The 21759-nt window shown below is 45.8% G+C and overlaps 1 protein-coding gene across 1 annotated transcript in view; it reads right to left on the bottom strand.

The window, feature by feature from the left end:
• The window catches only part of LOC144756224 (complement C4-like), a 1111910-nt gene that overhangs the window by 646051 nt on the left and 444100 nt on the right, over positions 1-21759 (bottom strand). Inside the window, exon 15 of the mRNA XM_078645841.1 lies at positions 11735-11861. Within this exon, the coding sequence (XP_078501967.1) occupies positions 11735-11861 (127 nt within the window). The remainder of the gene's footprint in view (positions 1-11734; positions 11862-21759) is intronic.

Genomic DNA, 21759 nt, shown 5'->3' with positions numbered 1-21759 from the left:
ACCAAACAACACTACTGTATATGGGGATGATTGTGGGGGTAAATCGATATGTTGGAATATTCTCTTTGGTTTTACGACTGTGGGTAATTCCTTAGCTAACAAAACACTACGGTAGGGGGGGACCTAGGGGAAGTTTACAGACCTTGCTCTAGGTACAATCCCCAACAGGCATATCAACAACAAAAGGTACCAGAGGGTCTCGAGGAGTATGCCCACATGCAACAGAAAACCAACCTTTCCCGGTGAACCACAGTGATACAACACAGAAGATTCTCAACAAGATGAGGAGAATACCCATCAGTCACCACGTGGATCCGCCCTTCATCATTTGGGATTTTATCCGTACCACCCGTCTGAGAAGCTCGGTGCCACACTGAGAGGTCAACCCGGTGGTAAGGGGGTTCCTCAAAGGAGAATGGCAATGACAGTGTGGTAGACCACTTGATATTGGTAAGTGGCCCTGGGTGTGGGACTGGGGTGTGCAGTGCTGAAAAAAGTGATAACGTGAAAAAAACCCATAAAGTGTATGTTTAAAATTGGTTTGAATAGGCACTTGAAAAAAGTTTATTCCGTGTCTGCCTAACATACCAAAGTATAAAAACAGATATAACCTAAGGCCTTCTCATAAGGTAGACTGCTCTAGGTTAAAGTAGGTCGACTAGTTTCTGCAATAATGGGACTATAGTTCCCTTGCATTCTTCAGGACCAATCTAAGTAAAAACTACTGCACCAAGTGAATTAAAAATAATGAGTGAAAGGTGACACCAGGGTAACAGTACAAGTGCAAACAAGTCACCTGAATGCTCCCGGTGCCTTTACAGTCTGTGTTAATCACTGAGGAGAGAAAAGGTGGGTTAGGTATGGTTAACAGTATACAGTGGGCTGACCAGAAAGTCCAATTTATGTGGATCAAGCTTTACATCACATTAACAGTGTTGACATATGGTCATAAGGTAATAAACACTCATATGGCCAGAATTAGAATATTCGGAAAGACAATTTCATAAGCCGAATATATCGTCGTCCTTACCTAGATCTGTAAGGATGACCAGCCTCACCCCACCTGGCAGTGGCTCAGGGAAAAGATGAAGCACCGCTCTATAAAACATGCAAGAAACACGTAAAAAACACAACACACACACCAGAAGGAAAGCACTTCCTCTGAACGATTGCCGCTAAGCAGTGGTATCTGTATCTCTACAACAAGGATCTTTCTAGTATCCACCACTCGCGGGGCCAGGGCTGTGTCTAGCGGCTGCTGTCGTTAGTTAGAAAAACGCGGCTCTGCGCGTTTAAGGGCAGCGAGCGCGAGGTCTATGCTCAGTGTCAGAGTTAAGTAAACTGAAATAAAATCAAAAGAGGAGCGCGGGAAAGCGCGTAGAACAGCGACATGCTTCGCCTACCTCTCCGTCGGTACTCCGTGCCGGCGTCCTAGCCGACTGGGGAGGTGACGAGAGGCGGGGTAGCAGAAGCATATAAGCCGAGCTCCTATCGGTCCCCGGGTCACATGGGTTGACTAGCGGACCTATGAGCATCAAGCGGAGTTTAGACGAGCCCTCTCATCTCATTGGCTGATGCAGCCAGGAAAGAAGGCATACATTGGCCAGACCTGCAAAAAGTAGTCATGGTAACGCGGGTCCCTACCTGTTGTAAACAAAGCACGGACAGGGTCCCGCAAGCAGGGTGAACTCCGGAATGTCAAAGCGATCTTACAAAAAAGAATTAATTTTCAGTGACTGTCGCCTCCTAAGGCGGCCAAGAGGAGATAGGCACGATGGTTACAGTAATAAGTGTTAACCGAAGGTGCGTCAAAGAGATCTTTCAAATAAAATAGTTATTTAGTTTTTTATGACTGTAGCCTCCTCAGGTGTCCAAGGAGGGAAAAAGGACACGATGGTCACTATGGTAAATGTAAATCAAGAGTGCGTCTAGTAAGGCATAACGTTACTGTTAGAGGTGGAATAACCTAGACACAGCGATCCAAATATATTGCTAGGATCAGTGCGATCTGGACCAGTTTATGGGGACAGCATCCCACACGGAGGCACAAGGCGATCAGGAAGGACAAAATCAGCCACGGACTGTGGCTCAGCCATTGTGGCTACATATGAACGGGACAGAAAAGTTCTCATACATCATTACCAGCCAACAATGCAGGTAGAAACACTGGGGCCCTGCACTATTATTCAGGGCAGCGTCATAAGGAGGACCAAGGGATGTCATCGTTCAGACCTCCTCTGTGTGTCTTCAACCTCAGCACCCACCTCTGCTCTTTTTTCAGGAGGTACCTTGTCACATCAGCTGTGTGTTTCGGAATAAACGGTTGCTCCAAAATAGTCCATTGGAAATCCGTGGCCGAGTGCTTAGCTTCAAGAAAGTGAGCCGTTAACTTAGTGGCTTGTCTGGCACACCTGATGGTGCTTTTATGTTCAGATATGCGTATGCGGACCTTACGGGTAGTCATGCCCACATACCTGTAGCCACACGGACAAGTAATCAAGTAGATCACATGATCACTGCTGCAGCTCGTGAATTTGATCTGTTTCCACGGTCTGGCTGTACCGATATCTATCTCCTGTGACTTACTAGTTTGTGCACACGCCTGGCAATTCCCGCAGGGATGATGTCCCTGAACGGGTGGAAGGTTCCAAAGTGACCCTACCGGCCTTGGTGGTTCTTCAAGTGGCCTCGTGTGTACTAGTCTGTCTCTAAGATTTGGGCCTCTCTTAAAAGACACCAACGGACGAGCGAGTGTTAGGCTTCCAGAGTTTAAGATGGGCCAGTGTTTCTTAACCAAGCTTTGAATGTTATTAGAAAGACTCCCAAAAGTCTGGACAAAAGTGAGGCGTTCTAACTCGGGCTTCGGAGGTCTAGGTTCCAACAAGGCCTCACGATTATTATTCATCGCCCTTTTCAAAGACCTCTTCACAAGTTTCGGCGGATATTGCCGTGCCACCAATTGCATACTTAAGTCCTTTGCATGTTGTTTGAAAGCTGTCGTTGTCGAGCAGTTCCTCTGGACACGTAAAAATTGGCTAAAGGGTAGACTCTCCCTCAATGCTTTCGGATGATTGCTATTAAATAACAGCAGGGAGTTTCTGGCAGTGGGTTTCCTGTAGAGCTCTGAACGTAGTCCTTCTGGGCCAGCAGAGATCAATAAATCTAGGAACGCTAGTTGATTGTGCCCGATTTCAATGGTGAATTTAAGATAGTTGTTTCTTCCATTCAACCACTCAAGAAATTCAAGGCAACTCGCACTTGACCCTCTCCACACCACAAAAATGTCGTCGATATACCTTTTCCAGGTCATAAGGTTATCGGCGAAAGGATTATCATTAGTCAACACGTGACTCTGTTCAAATGAATGAACATATAGGTTAGCCAGGCTGGGGGCATAAACGCTCCCCATGCTGGTCCCCGATGTTTGTAAGTACACCTGTTCTTCAAATTGGAAGAAGTTCTGTTTCATGGCCATGGTGGCACAGGCCATTATGAATCTAACGGGAGTGATGCTGTCCAATTCCCTGGATTCTAAAAGTTGGTACACTACTTCCAATGTCTCATCCTGAGGGATGGAGGTATACAATGCCTCCACATCAAAAGACACTAAGAGGTCCCTCTCTGTGTCGAATTCAATATCAGGTAGTAGCCTCAATAAGTCAGTGGTGTCCTTGAGATAAGTGGGCATCTCCAGTACCAAAGGTTTCAGGAAATGATCCACGAAGGTGGAAAGGGGTTCCAAGGCTGATCCAATCCCCGAAATAATGGGGCGCCCCGGGGGCGGTCGTTTCTCTTTATGAACCTTTGGTAAGGTATAAAAGTAGGGCATTTTAGGGAATTCCGTGCACAAGTAAAGAGCTTCGGCTGGTGTGATCCATCCTTCCGACAGAGCTTCTTCAACCATAATTTTGATGTCCCGTTTCAAGCCTTCAGTAGGATCATGATTCACAGGAGTATAGGCATGCCGGGTACTCAATTGTCTCAAGCACTCAGCTCGGTAGACCTCAGTGTCCAAAAGGACAATTGAGCCGCCTTTATCTGCTGGCTTTATGGTTAACTCTTTATTATCTGTCAGGGATTTCAAGGCCAAGTGATGTGACTTAGGCAGATTCTGAAAAGTCTTGTGCTTAGTGCTAAAGAGCTCATCCAGTTCCTTCTCTACCGCCTGTTCATAGGCTAACACCTGTGGAGGCATCAAATGAGTCGGGGGAGTGAAGGTTGATTTGCATTTTAAACCAGTGTTTGTCTCAGCATCATCCTGTGTCGAGGTTTCTTTTCCAGCAAAGAAAAAGTGAAGTCTAATTTTCCTCAGGAACCTGGCCACCTCCAAACGAGTTTCGAACTCATCATTCTCATGGGTCGGCACGAAGCCCAGTCCTTTATTGAGGGCCTCCTCCTCAGTAGGGGTTAGAATATGTTGGCTCAGGTTCATAACTATACTGGAGCTGCACTGCTCTGGCCCGCCTCCTTGTTCTTGGACGAGTTGCTCCTCAGTGTCCTCCCTTCTGTTGACGATGGGGGGGGGCTGAAATGGACCTGAGGCAGTGGGTTCCCTCTCCTCCTGCCTCGGGATCTGCCCCGGCCAAACCCTAAAAAAGGCTGCCCGTTAAAATTGTTGGAGGGGAAGTTCCCTGGGAAATTCGTCATGGGCGGGCCCATAGGTTGTTGGAAAGGGCCGTAAGGTCCGCATACGCATATCTGAACATAAAAGCACCATCAGGTGTGCCAGACAAGCCACTAAGTTAACGGCTCACTTTCTTGAAGCTAAGCACTCGGCCACGGATTTCCAATGGACTATTTTGGAGCAACCGTTTATTCCGAAACACACAGCTGATGTGACAAGGTACCTCCTGAAAAAAGAGCAGAGGTGGGTGCTGAGGTTGAAGACACACAGAGGAGGTCTGAACGATGACATCCCTTGGTCCTCCTTATGACGCTGCCCTGAATAATAGTGCAGGGCCCCAGTGTTTCTACCTGCATTGTTGGCTGGTAATGATGTATGAGAACTTTTCTGTCCCGTTCATATGTAGCCACAATGGCTGAGCCACAGTCCGTGGCTGATTTTGTCCTTCCTGATCGCCTTGTGCCTCCGTGTGGGATGCTGTCCCCATAAACTGGTCCAGATCGCACTGATCCTAGCAATATATTTGGATCGCTGTGTCTAGGTTATTCCACCTCTAACAGTAACGTTATGCCTTACTAGACGCACTCTTGATTTACATTTACCATAGTGACCATCGTGTCCTTTTTCCCTCCTTGGACACCTGAGGAGGCTACAGTCATAAAAAACTAAATAACTATTTTATTTGAAAGATCTCTTTGACGCACCTTCGGTTAACACTTATTACTGTAACCATCGTGCCTATCTCCTCTTGGCCGCCTTAGGAGGCGACAGTCACTGAAAATTAATTCTTTTTTGTAAGATCGCTTTGACATTCCGGAGTTCACCCTGCTTGCGGGACCCTGTCCGTGCTTTGTTTACAACAGGTAGGGACCCGCGTTACCATGACTACTTTTTGCAGGTCTGGCCAATGTATGCCTTCTTTCCTGGCTGCATCAGCCAATGAGATGAGAGGGCTCGTCTAAACTCCGCTTGATGCTCATAGGTCCGCTAGTCAACCCATGTGACCCGGGGACCGATAGGAGCTCGGCTTATATGCTTCTGCTACCCCGCCTCTCGTCACCTCCCCAGTCGGCTAGGACGCCGGCACGGAGTACCGACGGAGAGGTAGGCGAAGCATGTCGCTGTTCTACGCGCTTTCCCGCGCTCCTCTTTTGATTTTATTTCAGTTTACTTAACTCTGACACTGAGCATAGACCTCGCGCTCGCTGCCCTTAAACGCGCAGAGCCGCGTTTTTCTAACTAACGACAGCAGCCGCTAGACACAGCCCTGGCCCCGCGAGTGGTGGATACTAGAAAGATCCTTGTTGTAGAGATACAGATACCACTGCTTAGCGGCAATCGTTCAGAGGAAGTGCTTTCCTTCTGGTGTGTGTGTTGTGTTTTTTACGTGTTTCTTGCATGTTTTATAGAGCGGTGCTTCATCTTTTCCCTGAGCCACTGCCAGGTGGGGTGAGGCTGGTCATCCTTACAGATCTAGGTAAGGACGACGATATATTCGGCTTATGAAATTGTCTTTCCGAATATTCTAATTCTGGCCATATGAGTGTTTATTACCTTATGACCATATGTCAACACTGTTAATGTGATGTAAAGCTTGATCCACATAAATTGGACTTTCTGGTCAGCCCACTGTATACTGTTAACCATACCTAACCCACCTTTTCTCTCCTCAGTGATTAACACAGACTGTAAAGGCACCGGGAGCATTCAGGTGACTTGTTTGCACTTGTACTGTTACCCTGGTGTCACCTTTCACTCATTATTTTTAATTCACTTGGTGCAGTAGTTTTTACTTAGATTGGTCCTGAAGAATGCAAGGGAACTATAGTCCCATTATTGCAGAAACTAGTCGACCTACTTTAACCTAGAGCAGTCTACCTTATGAGAAGGCCTTAGGTTATATCTGTTTTTATACTTTGGTATGTTAGGCAGACACGGAATAAACTTTTTTCAAGTGCCTATTCAAACCAATTTTAAACATACACTTTATGGGTTTTTTTCACGTTATCACTTTTTTCAGCACTGCACACCCCAGTCCCACACCCAGGGCCACTTACCAATATCAAGTGGTCTACCACACTGTCATTGCCATTCTCCTTTGAGGAACCCCCTTACCACCGGGTTGACCTCTCAGTGTGGCACCGAGCTTCTCAGACGGGTGGTACGGATAAAATCCCAAATGATGAAGGGCGGATCCACGTGGTGACTGATGGGTATTCTCCTCATCTTGTTGAGAATCTTCTGTGTTGTATCACTGTGGTTCACCGGGAAAGGTTGGTTTTCTGTTGCATGTGGGCATACTCCTCGAGACCCTCTGGTACCTTTTGTTGTTGATAATTCCTTAGCTACACAAATAGTTTTATTCACCTGTCCTACAGGTTCCATAGCCTTAGCCAGCCCACCCTACCCTGCTCGCGAGCCCTCATCCTCGGCCACCACAGTCACCCTCCCAGAGAGCCTACCAAGCTCCTCAATGTTATTAGATGATTGAGCAGCTGGAATCCTTGAGGTTGAGGGTGTTGTTAGGGTCTCTAGTTGGGTCTCTGGAATGTGTTTGACTTTCCGCGTTCTTACTATGTACACTGTCTACAAATTGCCTTAGAGTATTAGAACTAGATGTTGTTACCTGTTCTAATACCTCAAGTTTTGTGCAAATCCGTTTAACCCTTTCCAGAAGTGGGGCCATAAGGGATTTCATAAGATGTTCAACTTTTTCCATAAGCCCCTCGTTATCTTGGGGTAATGAGAGGGGGGAAACTGCTTTTTCTAACGCTATTCCATTTAGTGAGGGGGTGTTAGTCAATATGAGTCCTGGAGTTAATACATCTTGCGTCTCTTTGACTACGTTTTTGGTCGTTTTCGGTGTTTTGACTATTTTCGCGGTCTTTGGGCATCTTCCCTTCTGTCTGTTCCCGCCGGGTTTCCTTTTAGTTGCGGGGCCTGACCCTTGTGCTGTTTCCAACAAGTTGGCTTTTGCTATGGGTTTTGTTGGAAGGTGTATTAAAGGGTCATTAGATGTAACATCTAGGACTGATTCAAGGCTTGAGTCGGTGTTGCTGGCCTCCTTAATTATATTTAAATTAGGCGACACCTCCAGTGAGCAATCGTTTCTGTTACCCACATGGGTGCCAGCATGAGGTATTTCTTTTCCTTGGTTTTCTGGAGTAGTAGCTGTTGCTATGGGGCCCAAGGAGGAGCGTTTATTATAGAGAGTTTCCAGTGACAAGCGACGCTCAGTGATGGCGTTTTCATGTTCCAAAACTGATCTGGCCCTTGTTATAAACTGGTCCAGGGTGCCAGTAACACTCCCCCCTGTTGTTAAGTTCCTCCCTCTCCGTGACATTGAGTTCCCCGACTACTGGTACTAAGTGTTTGTGATATTATGCTATGTTTAATGCGAGTCTGGGACAATAACAGATGTAGGCTTTTGTGATGAGTGGAACAAAGGTATGAATATAGTCTTACGTGAGAGTCCAGAAGACAGATGCACGAGGGGTGGCCCAGCCCAGCCTACTTCGGGCTATGACGCACGTGGACGGGCCCACCCTTGGCCCTGGCTTCGCCCGGGGAAAGCCTGCGAGCGCCCCGCGCTGCGTGAGGGCCGGGCCGGCTATGAGGGCCTCCGGCGCCCTCTGGTGACGCGATCTCCAAGCGCCTCTCACAGCCCCCTGGGAGGTGTAGGCAGGGGGGCTGCCGGCGCGTCACAGGTGGTGGCCGTTCCCCTCACGGCAGCTAGGAAGGAGCAAGAAGCAAGCGGACAACCGGGAGCAAAGGGTGAGTGAATGCTGTTCCCCTCACGGCCTGGGTATGATCGGTAGGGTCTCTGGTCTCCCAGCGCGTCCCGCGCTGCTTGGGGGCCGGGCCGGCTATGAGGGCCTCCAGCGCCCTCTGGTGACGCGATCTCCAAGCGCCTCGCACAGCCCCCTGGGAGGTGTAGGCGGGGGGGCTGCGGGCGCATCACAGGCGGTGGCCGTTCCCCTCACGGCAGCTAGGGAGGAGCAAGAAGCAAGCGGACAACCGGGAGCAAAGGGTGAGTGAATGCCGTTCCCCTCACGGCCTGGGTATGATCGGTAGGGTCTCTGGTCTCTCAGCGCGTCCCCTTTCAAATGCTATGGCTGGCTCTACTCCTCCCCCTCCTCTAATGTCAGGCTCATGGCTTACAAAAGAAACAGGAAGAATCTTGCCTTCCCCCGTCTTCATGCATTTACAAATTAACAGGCTGGCGGAAGAAATGTTGCAAAAATGAAACAGACTCGTTGAGTAACCTAGAGGGTCTCAGCCAGCAGGTCTGCTTTTGATGCGTTTCTCTCCCACATTTTTTCCCACCCGTCTCTGTCTCACTTTTTTATCCCCTACGACTACTCGCGTTTCCAATATTCCCACTGTCATAATGAGGGTCGCCAGGCCATCTGGTTTTTTTTGGGACTTGTTCTTTAACTTTCTTGTTTTGTCTATACTGAGCATGCGTTTACTGCCATCTTTGAAAACTGGGTCATGTAGTTCATTTAAAGAAATCGGTCACGATGCCAGGAAAACTGCCCAAACCTGTAACGTCTGGTCACAGAACAGTGCTGATGTACTGGTATGACTATAATGGCAGGGCTGTGTAAATGCTTTGCGATGTAATGTCTTGTTCTTTCTGTCCCCTTTCTCTCATTCCATCTTTTCTTTCGTTCTCTATCTCTTTTTGTCACATTCATTTCCTACCTCCGTTTCATTCTGTTTGTCTCTCTCACACCCAGTCATACTCGGGTTCTCAATGAACTCCTCCCAACCATTTATTATTGTTCCTTGTCCCAAAGTTTTATTTTTTTAAGACTTCAGCCACGACGCACAGAATCCCGAATGCTGTTGAGTGTGGTATTAAAAAAAAATAAAAAATAACAAAGCAAATATCTCACATAGGTGAAAACTTTTTGGTTTTGCCAGTGCTCTTTTCTGTAATCTCTGGCAGTGGAATTACAGGTCCCAGAGAGAGGTAGGGGGCTTGTGTAATTTTAATTAATTTTTTAGTGGACATTTCTTGAAATTTATTAGCTCGTTCGTTACACTTGAGCAAGATAAAGCCACAATTACCTTAGTGAATAATAACATTTACTGCAGAAATCGATAGACTTAAACAGATGAAAGAGACTGGTTTTGGTAAAAGGAGCAAGCAAATGATGCCGGCGACTTTGGATCTGTGACGTGTTTGCTTGCTCCCAATGCCCATAGCAGTACACTGTTTACATAAGTAATAGGAAAAAACATTACTTGAGCCGATTTATGCATTTGCATAGTAAAGCAAAGTAAATATATCACCAGCTTTCCTACAGACTCTGGCAAAATAAAGTTTCTCCGAATGTTAAGGAAAAAATAACCTCTAAAACTACTCTTCCTATAGAGCATATTGTCATACCCAGGTGCCGTTTATGTGGACATTTCTCCCAAAGAATGCCCCTACTTTCATGCGGGGAGCTCATTGCTGCTAGCCTACCTTTCTCCTCATGGTCAGATCGAATTCACCAAAACACTATGTCAGTCCGATTTTCCTCCTGCTCTCCTTGTAAGGCTTGAAAGTTGTAAATGCCAAACGTGCCTGGGAATTTGTCTGACCTTTAGAGCACCTTCAATTTCTGCTCGAAAAATAAACAAGTATTGGGATAGCCAATAGGTCTCGCTTTTGGGACCTTGTAAGTGTTTAGCCATGCAACAGTTAATGTTGTTGCACCAAGGACATTGTGCTGGATAATAAAACTATTATAAGGTTCCAAAGGCGAGACCTATTGGCTATGCCAATGCTTGTTTCTCTTTGTCAGTCATGTTGAGAAGAGGAAGAAGCTGTAGAAGTTGTTGAAGACAAAACAGTTGAAAAACTCTCAAGGATAATGCAACAAGGAACAAATTGAGCAGAGCTCAGTGGAGACTTCCTAACACAACGTGGGGTAGAAAACCTGAAGGTCTAAGGTTCTCACAGGAGGGTTCTAGAGGGTGAGGCTAATCTGATTGGTTGTTGATTTTATGTGGTCTCTTATACAAAAAGAGGTGGATATGTTACAAAACTTGAATGGGCCTAGGTCTGCTTTCTGGTTTGTTATGGCTTTGCATTGCTATATTTTATATATACCGGGGACTCCCATCTCAACGACGGGAATGATTCAAACATGTGAATCTATGAAAGTTCCAATACTGGAGTAAAATGATGTTTCTTTTTACAGTTTTGCATCCTCGGTTTGCAAGCTCTCTCAAAAGTCTACTCTGTGCTTAAAACCCTGCTTAAAAATGTAGACCTTGTTTTAAAATTTCCGATTGTCACCTTCCCTCTTTTTCGCTTTGAATTACCCTCTCCTTGCTGTCCCTCTTCTGCATGCCTCCCTGTGTAGTACAGCCTACTCTAAATCCTGTGCATGGTTACCTTAATCTCTATTACCGTCTTTGTGAAAATTACTAACACCTCATCATAAAGATCACAACCTATCCTTCCTTGAAAGTCAGCCCATGCAACCTAGCAATACCTAATCTGCTCCAGCTCACCTATTAATCCCACCAACCATCTGCATGAACTCACATACTACCTTCCCCACCACACTAATGATCATGCCTAACTGATTCTAATTTTAATTTATCTCAAAGACACTTGAGCCGACATGTATACTAGGAATGGTCTCCTTTAAAGAATTAGACGAAACCCTATACCAAAAATAACCACTGGATTAACCTCCTACTTCCGTCTGGAGCTGAGTCCTGCTTTGCATAAAGGACTTCAACAACTTGTTAGGGCTAGTAAGCGCTATATAAATCTAATTGTGATACAATTTACTAAATGATCTGTTAACGTTCTGCAGTGTCCTCTATTGACTCATCAATGGATGGTTGCAGAAGGGCGGAAAGTCAGACAAGGGGTCAACACTAAGGTGCCATCTTGTGTTAAAGGGTGAACTATATACTTTCTGGCAAATAACACTGATTCTGGGACCTCACTCGCTTGATTAGTGAGTTGTCACATGTTTGTGATGCACATGGCCTTGGTTGCAGTGCACAGAGACCACTCACTGTTGCACACAGGGAAAATAGAGTGAACACTGATTGAGAGATGTATCTGTAAATAACAACATGGTCAAAAGACCTTACCTTCACGGAGTTTTGAGGAGGTCTGGCTTGATATGAATGAAAGACCGGCATCCTTAAAGACACCGTCGAAATCTTTGCCATTCCCCATCGTGCAGCCGAGGTCGTACTCGTTCATGGCCTGGAAAACCTACATGCAGGGGTTTGAAGAAAAAAGAGAAAGTCTATAAAGGGACAAGCGCTCGTAAGCAATGCATTGCCTGATTACAAGATACCATTTCCAAACTCCTGCTGAGATAACAGCTTGACAACCATTGCTCCTTTCTTCTGGGGGCTTCCAACCCCTATACTAATATTATGTGTTTAGGATCAATGTATTTGTTGGACCTGGCCCTCTCGGCAGGGTCATCCCTGAACTTTTTGCCTTCCTCCAATATTCTCTCTGACCTGTTTTTGTTGGTTTAATGACTCTGGGCACTTTACCACTGCTGACCAGTTCTAAAGTGCATATGCTCTCCCTACTGTAAAGTGTATCCGTAATTGATTCCCATGATTGGCTTATTTGGTTTACTGTCAGTCCCCAGTAACGTGCACGAGGAATGCCGGTGCTTGTAGATACAAATGCTGCTAGTGGGCCTGCAGCGCTGGTTGCGCCACCCACAGAAGCGGCCTCGTAAGATGTGTCTAGGGTCCGCCATTGCAGACCCTGCGTACAGTCAGGTACTGTCGCGCTGACTGCGCAAGTGCCCACACTTGCCAGTCCCTAAACCTTCCCTTAATTCACATCAGTCACCCCTATGGTAGGCCTACGGGCAGGGTGCATTGTAAGCATAAGGTAGGACAAGCCATGATGTGTGTGGCATGTCCTAGTAGTGAATTACCGCCCTTTTTGTTCTTCACTATTGAAGGGCTACCTGTTCTCGTAGGCCAAGATGAGCTGCCGGAATTATTACACGCTATAGTCCCAACCGGCTCAGGGAACAGGGGGGTACATCAAGTTTAGTATGCCTGAAGTCAGAATAATAAAATGCTTCCTTCAGTAAGGTTTATTTTAATATCCTGTGTTTGCAAATGCTACTTTTAGAAAGTTGAGAAAAAAGCAATTTACCAACTACAAATATTTTTCAATCCACTATTATAGGGAAAAAAAACAAGTGATGCTCCTAGGTTAATTGGGTATATTTCATTCGTACCCTTTTGATTTATTATTTTGAAATGTAAACGTCTCATGTATGACTAGCTATCAGTTGCTTAATAGACCACAGAATCAATTTATGGTTTATTTATTGTTTGAAAAACATTGGTTTCATTCATTTGCAGTTGATTTAACTTGTGAGTCGAAAGCTTGACTCTTGTCTTTTTTGAGGAAACAATAGTTTGTGTATATATCCCAAAAAGCTTGTGTATATGTAAGTGTTGTGTTGCAAAAATGTATTGTATATTTGTATATATGAAGCAAATTGGTAATTGTAAGAGAACGTGAAGTGTCCTTTTCATACATGAGACGTTTACATTTCAAAATAATAAATCAAAAGGGTAAGAATGAAATATACCCAATTAACCTAGGAGTATCACTTGTTTTTTTTCCCTATAATAGTGGATTGAAAAATATTTGTAGTTGGTAAATTGCTTTTTTCTCAATTATTTCATGATCCAACTGACTACAAGTCCCAGGACCTAACTCCCCCTGCTTCCTAAACTTTTAGAAAGTGAGCATTTGCTCGCCTAACTATTTCAGCCCGCCTCTGCCAGGATGTGTATCTGCTGTCTGGTTTGTGTGAGTGACAGGACGGGGGAATTCCCTGGGACAGTCTGGGCTACCAGGTGGTGAATAGAGTGCTTACACCAGGATGGGTGGGCGGAGTAGTCCTTGACTCTGAATAGGGTTGTGCTCCACCACCACAATGCTGGCTCCACCTCCTGCGGAGCGTCTGATGTCCCTGCCCTGCACCCTGAAAGAAGACGGCAGCTTCCTGTCAACAGAGTGCTCCAAAACCGGGTTGAACCAGGCTCAGGCCCCCTGGCCTGCAAAGACAAAAGAAACTGTGTATAAAAGTAGGAGCCATGCTCCTAGCAAATCAAATCCTGTCTTCACCATGACGAACCTCTGCCTGACTAGAAGGAACAAGAGAAGCTGAAGGACGGAACCCGGTCCCTGCTCAGACGTGAGTCCCTTGCTCACTTTGCCACTGGATTCAAGCAAGCCGGGCTGAAGACGGCTGAAATGCCAGAAACCGGTCCTCAGTAGCTTGTTTCCGGTCCAGGGAAGGCATGGCTTGGCAGTTCGGGCTGGACTGTTCCCATAAGGCACAGGGTCAGACTGATTTGCATATGGCCATGTCTGAACTGGGGTGGCAGAGTGGGCTAAAGAACAGTGATGGATTAAACCCAGATCAGTTGACTGGGGGTGAGTGCTTGTATTGTCAACGCTCTGTCCATCATTTCCTTTGGTTTTTCTTTGTTCGCCATAAGTTGGCAGGGTATGCTCAGACGTGAGTCCTTTGCTCACTTTGCCACTGGATTCGAACAAGCCGGGCTGAAGATGGCTGAAATGCCAGAAACTGGTCCTCGGTAGCTTGTTTCCGGTCCAGGGAAGGCATGGCTTGGCAGTTCGGGCTGGACTGTTCCCATGAGGCACCGGGTCAGACTGATTTGCATATGGCCATGTCTGAACTGGGGTGGCAGAGTGGGCTAAAGAACAGTGATGGATTAAACCCAGATCAGTTGACTGGGGGTGAGTGCTTGTATTGTCAACGCTCCGTCGATCATTTCCTTTGGTTTTTCTTTGTTCTCCATAAGTTGGCAGGGTATGCTCAGACGTGAGTCCCTTGCTCACTTTGCCACTGGATTCAAGCAAGCCGGGCTGAAGACGGCTGAAATGCCAGAAACCGGTCCTCGGTAGCTTGTTTCCGGTCCAGGGAAGGCATGGCTTGGCAGTTCGGGCTGGACTGTTCCCATGAGGCACAGGGTCAGACTGATTTGCATATGGCCATGTCTCAACTGGGGTGGCAGAGTGGGCTAAAGAACAGTGATAGATTAAACCCAGATCAGTTGACTGGGGGTGAGTGCTTGTATTGTCAACGCTCCGTCCATCATTTCCTTTGGTTTTTCTTTGTTGGCCATAAGTTGGCAGGGTATGCTCAGACGTGAGTCCCTTGCTCACTTTGTGGTATATAAATAAATAATACCGGATATAGGTTTTACTGGACATAGTAATAACAGATAGCTCAATAAATAAGAGTCAAGATTCGAGGTAGTAGGAGTTTGCAGGTTTAATACAGCATAAAGGACAGGAACAGGACAACCTGCACAGGAATGGGATGGCAGAGCCCGGCAGCTGCCGGGGCTGGATCTGGGATGAGCGCGCTAACTTTAATAACAATACACAAGCATATATACTAAAACAGTTGCATTACAGTGAATACAGTAGGCGGAGCAGTGGGTGTGGTCAATAGCAGTCGCGAAAGATAAGGGTGAAAGTAGGTGTAACAGGAGGCGTATACATAGACATGTGATGTAAACGTAACAGAATATGTCATAAATGGGGCGGAAACATGGAGGGGGCTACCTAAGGAGCCGGGACTTCTGACCTAGAGGTGCGCGCAAACTGACAATGACGTGTTACTAGGAGAAGCTGGGGGCTATGAACTCTGTGCTAGGAGTAGAGACTGAAGTCTGGAGAGTCAGGGCGACATGTACCTAAACCCTATCTAGTATCTAATGTTTAGAGAACATGTTGATAGAATCCAAAAGTTATCGGGGTAAAGGCTAACAGACTCTAAGACTGGTGCATGCATTATTCTACATGTAGTGCGTAATGAAGAATATTAAATGACCATAAATACAGTATTTCTCTTACATGGAGACGTAAAGGCTAGACGATGACTGAAACTATTGATGCGATTCAGTAGCTTAGGAATGCAGAGAAGGAGGGCTGGACTGATAACTAGAATCATAACATACTCTTGGCAGACTCGTAGGCAGAGCCAGGCCGAGCCGGGCACTGTGAGGCAGGAAGTAAGTGAAGGGTCGAGGATACAGGTGGGGGCTGTATCGCTCCTCAGCGAGGGTTCAGGAGACAGGAGCTGAATCTGGTGTCCGGGCCCTTTTGAGGCCTAGAAACGGGGACTTTACAATGAAATAACGTGCACACTGAGAAACGTGGCAACGTAACTTTACATAGGCCTAATACTCGTAGCTTTCACGAGAACTGGAAACTGGCATACTAGAGATGGACACAACTGTAATTGTGTCTTTAATCAAACATGGGGAATACATATGCATATTAATCATGCACATATAACATAAGATGGGGGACACGTAGGGACACAGAACATGGCAAAATTTACTTTTCCACATTCCCTCCTTGTCACTACGTTTCCATCAGGAAACATCAATATTCATGATACTATCTATCATTTCATACAGTATCATTTGCTCGTCTCGAATTTTCTTGGAACGGGATTTAGAACGGGACTTGGGACTAGGAATACAAGAGGTAGCACAAATGCCGCAAATCGCAGGGCCACATTGTATACAGAGGCAGCAACTGAATATGATCGCTACTGCAATACCTAGAAAGGACAACACTTTCCATCCCCAGGCGGAAATCATATTCCAGAACCAACCGGACCATGTCCAGGTGCCTGGATCTTGGTGTAACATATGGGCAATTTTATGGAGTCTGGTTATAGCTGAATAAACAGACGGCGCGTTATTTGGAATGAAAATGCAGCAACTAGATCCGATGACTCTACATGCTCCGCCCCTATCGGCCAGTATGACGTCAAGGACGAGACGATTCTGGAGCACGACAATTCTCATAAAGGATTGCTCCTCGGTTAAATTACCTAGAGCAGAGGTAGTCTCAATCACTACTGCCTCGAGTGTTCTGGTTAATCTACGTATCAGTTTACTATTCACAACAGTACCTAAATAGGGGAAGACACCTTTATTGATATCTATGTATTGTTCTAGAGCAGTTTCAGTATAATCGACAATCGGGAGGTCTCTCTTGTGTCTAGTATGTACTAGGTGGGAATTCCTATGGTAGTCAGGTGGGGCTAGGAAAACTGGTGGCAGTAGGAAGGCAATGTAACAGGTTCCCTCCCAATCGAGGGGCAGACGAACATATGCGGTCTGACCACAAACAAAATAAGAATGACGTGAAGCTTTGAAAATAGATTTCCTGCTGTCACTATACTTGACAATAGTAGTACAATCACTATGGCCTACATGTACGGAACCATTCTTTCGGACACATAATTCACCTTTGACTGGTAATACTGACATAGCAGGTAAGTCTGGAGTAGTATCAGACTGAACATTCAGGACCATGAAATTCGAAGAATAATTACCTAAATTATAAACTTCATTTTCTAGATCTAACCCTGTTCTGTGGGGAAGACCTTGCTTGTCTGGAAAACATGTACTGTTAAGAAAAGACATATCTGTTGAGGATGACGTTAACGTGGACCATGCTCCACACGAACCATTATGTGAAAATGGATAAGGAAAGAGTGGCAGAACTCCCTTCGGTGTCTGGAAAGGGGGGAGTCGACCACACACCCAACAATTAGTGGCATTGCTGGTCTGGTGTGAATAATGTAACATGCGGATAAAGGAATTATTACGCATAGCAAGACGATAAGATAGTTCATGAGGAGGTAGATCACTAAACGTGTGCTCTACCGTAGCATTAGCAGACTTATTTACATGAGAAACTGAAAAACACAAATAAAATGCATAACCTGTGCAGGTAATCATGAGGCTGAAAAACAATATGAAACTTAGAAAAACGATACATCGGATTGAGTTTTGACTAACTCTCTCACTATGGGGGTCTATTTTATACATGTCAGAAACCGGTCTAACCGTTTCACCTAGGGGAGGACTTAGACAATCAAACTGGCTGACTTATTTTACTAGACCTTAATTTCTTCTTATACTCCTGTTGCGGAGTTTTCTCTAACAGGGAGGGTTTAGTATCATTGTCTTTTGCGGGACAGTCCTTAAGAATAGTACTTTGGCAGTCCTTAAAATCCTCGGGAATGTTCTTTAAAACAGTCTTTAGTCCGTAAAATCTTTTCACATGAGACAGGTGGACCCAGCCCTTCCTGCCTTCCAGCTTGACGGCAGTACGGGTGGCCAGGAGGACCTGCTTGGGCTCCTTCCAGCGGGGCTCCAGCGGACTTGAACGATCAAAGTTCCTGACAAGAACCAAACATCCAGGAACGATGTCATGCGGTGCCACCTCGGTATTGTCTGGAAATGCGGCGGCAACCTGTGAACGACAAGAGTGTAGGGCAGACATCAAGGAAGCTAGGTAATCTGTCAGCATATTACTTGAAACATCGGTAATACTTCGGGGTCTAGGTGTACCCCACATGTTAGGGGGACGGCCGAATACGACCTCATACGGGGACAGACCTGATCTGGAATGTGCGACCATGCGCATATAAAACAAAGCGACTGGCAGAGCTACTAGCCAGTCCACACCTTTCTCTTTACAAATTTTGGCAATGCGGATTTTCAGGGTCTGATTATGTCTCTCTACGAGACCGGCTGCTTCAGGATGGCGTACACAATGGAACTTCCACTGGTACCCTAACAAAAGGGAAACATGTTTCATGAGTTCAGATGAGAATGGCTGTCCGTTATCAGAATATACAACTCTAGGGAGTCCATAACGGGGGAAGAATTCACGAACCAACTGCTTGGCAGTGGTCGCGGCTGTGTAATCTGGAACTGGATATGCCTCTGTCCACCTGGACAAAGCGCATACAACTACAAGGACATACTTGAAACCTCGACATCGCTCCATCTGAATATAATCCATCTGGAGGACTTCAAAAGGGTGGTCAGGGGGCTGGAATCCACCTTGTTCCACCGGGACACTTTTACCTGGATTAAACTGGCAACATATCATACAGGTACGGACTTTCTGCTTGGCTGCAGCTCGTAAATGCTTGTTGAACCAAATGTTCTGGATACTGTCTATCATGGCTTTTTCTCCTAAATGTGCAGGACTATGTGCGGTATTAATAATGACTTGAACCATTGAGTCGGGGAGAAACCATGTGGCTCTACCCTTAGTTACCCATCCCTGATCTGTCTGGACCCCTCCTTGTTCGGACCATTTCTTGATTTCATCGGGAGTAGCATGTAACTGGATATCTATGACATCTTGAGTAGGGTCCTTAACTGTCATACAGGTAGTCGGATCTGGAGTATGTGTCTGTGTTGGATTAACTGGAATGTCTGGAGTCTGTGCTGTGAGCTTGGCTGTGCGATCTGCTAGATCATTACCTTGAGAAATAGTGTCAGTAACTTTCGTATGTGCTTTGCATTTCATGATAGCAATAGATGTCGGTAAATGTATGGCATCTAACAGAGCTTGAATAAGGAGACCATGCTGAATCTTGGTTCCATGAGAAGTCATGAAACCTCTCTCCTGCCAGAGCACTCCAAAGTCGTGTACAACTCCGAATGCGTAACGTGAATCTGTATAAACATTAACTTTCAGGTTCTTAGCGTGTATGCAGGCTTGAGTCAGAGCAACTAGCTCTGCTGCTTGAGCAGACAGGGTGTCAATACGGTGTGTTTCTATAACTTCAGTGTCAGTAGTCACTGCATACGCGGCTACTAGTTCTCCTGTACTTGTTCTCATACATGAACCATCCACATAAAGTGTCAGGTCGGGATCTGGTAATGGGATATCTGTCAGATCTTGTCTTGGCTTAGTCATAGTATTAACTACTTCCACACAGTCGTGTGTGGCAGGATTTGAAATAACTGACGGTAATAGTGTAGCAGGATTTAGAACGTTGCAGCGTCTGATTTCTATGTGTGGCTGGAACAGTGTCAATTCATAACCTGTTAAACGTGCAATTGTCAAGTGTTGAGTCTGGGTTCGGTTTAAAAGAACTTCCACGGAGTGTGGAACTTGTACTGTCAAGGAATGTCCTAATACTATGGAATCACTTTGTCTGATAGCTAGTGCTGTGGCTGCAACTGACTTGAGGCACGCAGGCAGAGCCTGGGCTACAGGATCTAATGTGCTCGAAAAATAAGCACAGGGCTTGTATTGTCCTGCTTGATCTTGTGTAAGAACAGATAATGCTGTACCTTCGCGTTCTGTGACGAAAAGTGTAAAAGGCTTACTGTAGTTCGGTGTAGCTAGAACAGGAGCTTGGCATAAAGCTTTCTTTAACTCATTGAAACTAAGTGTATGTTCAGATGTCCAAGGGAGGACAGTCGATACGGCTGCCTCCTGTGTCGTTAACTGTATCAGTGGTTTAGCTAGAAATGCATACTGAGGAATCCATTGTCTGCAATAAGAAGTAAGGCCGATAAAAGCACGTACCTCCTTCTGGGTCTTGGGCTGAGGAAGACTCGCTATTAACTGGATACGGTCTGGTGTCAACTGCCTACCCCACTTGGACAGTAAGTGGCCTAAGTAGATCACTTGCTGGACACAGAATTGAAGCTTTGAAGGGGACACCTTGTGCCCCATCTCGGCAAGGAAATACAAGACTGTAAGTGATGCTCGCTCGCAAGCACGTTCAGAACGGGCTGTGATCAGTAGATCATCGACATACTGGAGCAGGGCAGTGTCTGTTGGCATGTGAATGTTGTCTAGTTGTCTCTTAAGTGCTTGACTGTAAATACTAGGACTTTCTGTGAAACCTTGAGGAGCTCGTGTGAACATATAGCTCCTTCCATTTAAACAAAATCCGAAAAGAAACTGGCTGTCTGGATGAATGGGGACACTGAAAAACGCGTTCTTGAGGTCTATGACTGTAAAAAATGAGGCTTCGGAATCAATGGCTGTCAATAGGGAAGAGATATCTGGGACAACTGGATACTGAGGAATAATACATTTATTAAGTTCTCGTAGGTCAATCACTAATCGATATACTGGCGGTGCATTTGGATCAGTACGTTTCATGACTGGAATGATCGGAGAATTACATACATTGGAGTCAGTTTCTACAACTACTCCTTGAGCGATGAGCTCGTCAATAATTTTGGATAAGGCTGCTACAGCCTCAGGTGGCAATCTGTACTGTCTGATTCGTGGTAACACTACACCTGGCTTGAGAGTCACACGATGGGGTGTGATTTGCATATAACCTACATCAGTTGGACCTTGCGCCCATAAATGCTGTGGAACATTGGACAATCTCGGATCAAAATCTCGTAATACATAGTGACCCTTGAAGTCACGTAGAAACAGGCGTATTCCCTCTGGGGAGCAGCAAATAACTGCACCTAATTCTTTCAGTGTCTTAATGCCTAACAAATTTTCTGGACATGACTTCGTAAGTAACAGATCAGTAGTGCGGGACAATGGACCTACTTCTAGAGTAACTGGCTTAGATATCTCGTTTACAATAGGCTTTCCTGAAAATCCAAGGGAAACATTTCTAGAGCCTGAGAGCGGAGCCCCTGGAACTTCGGCGTGACTGATAGTCGTCCTACTTGCCCCTGTATCAATCAGAAACTTTCTGTCTTTCCCTAGTACTTGACTATGAACATAGGGACCTTCTTGATCTACAGGAATCTCGATGAGAGGCAAGCCTACCTCCCTCTCTAGGCTGTTTCATGAGTACTGTTGATACTCTGGATACTCGGACTGTGCATACTGGTACATCTGCTGTGTAACATGCTGTGTTGCAGCAATAGGCTGCGGTGCTGGAACTGTCTGTTGTGCATTCTGTGGCTGAGAAGTCTGTGAAACTTGTTCTTGTCTAGGCGGACGTGGTCTTTCTTTAGTTTTACCAGTAGCTATATTATGTTTCAGAACTGCACACTCGTTTATAAAATGACCTGGCTGTTTACAATAATTGCATGTCCCTTTAACGGGAGCTGCAGAATGACTGGCTTGATTCGTACCCCTCTTCTGACTGTCTTGAGGAACAGATTGTGCAACTAGTACTTTCATTTTCGTGTCTTTCATACGTTTTCTCTCGTGTTCTTGCTCTTCTCTGATTCTATTCTGGTGGTACTGGAGCATCTGTAACATCTGGGACGGGGTACTAGCTTGCCATGTACTTTCGACTTTCAAAACTCGATTCTTAACTTGT

The sequence above is a fragment of the Lissotriton helveticus genome, chromosome 5_1, assembly GCF_964261635.1.
Source record: "Lissotriton helveticus chromosome 5_1, aLisHel1.1, whole genome shotgun sequence".
NCBI classification, from domain to species: Eukaryota; Metazoa; Chordata; class Amphibia; order Caudata; family Salamandridae; genus Lissotriton; species Lissotriton helveticus.
This window is presented reverse-complemented; position numbering and strand designations above follow the sequence as displayed.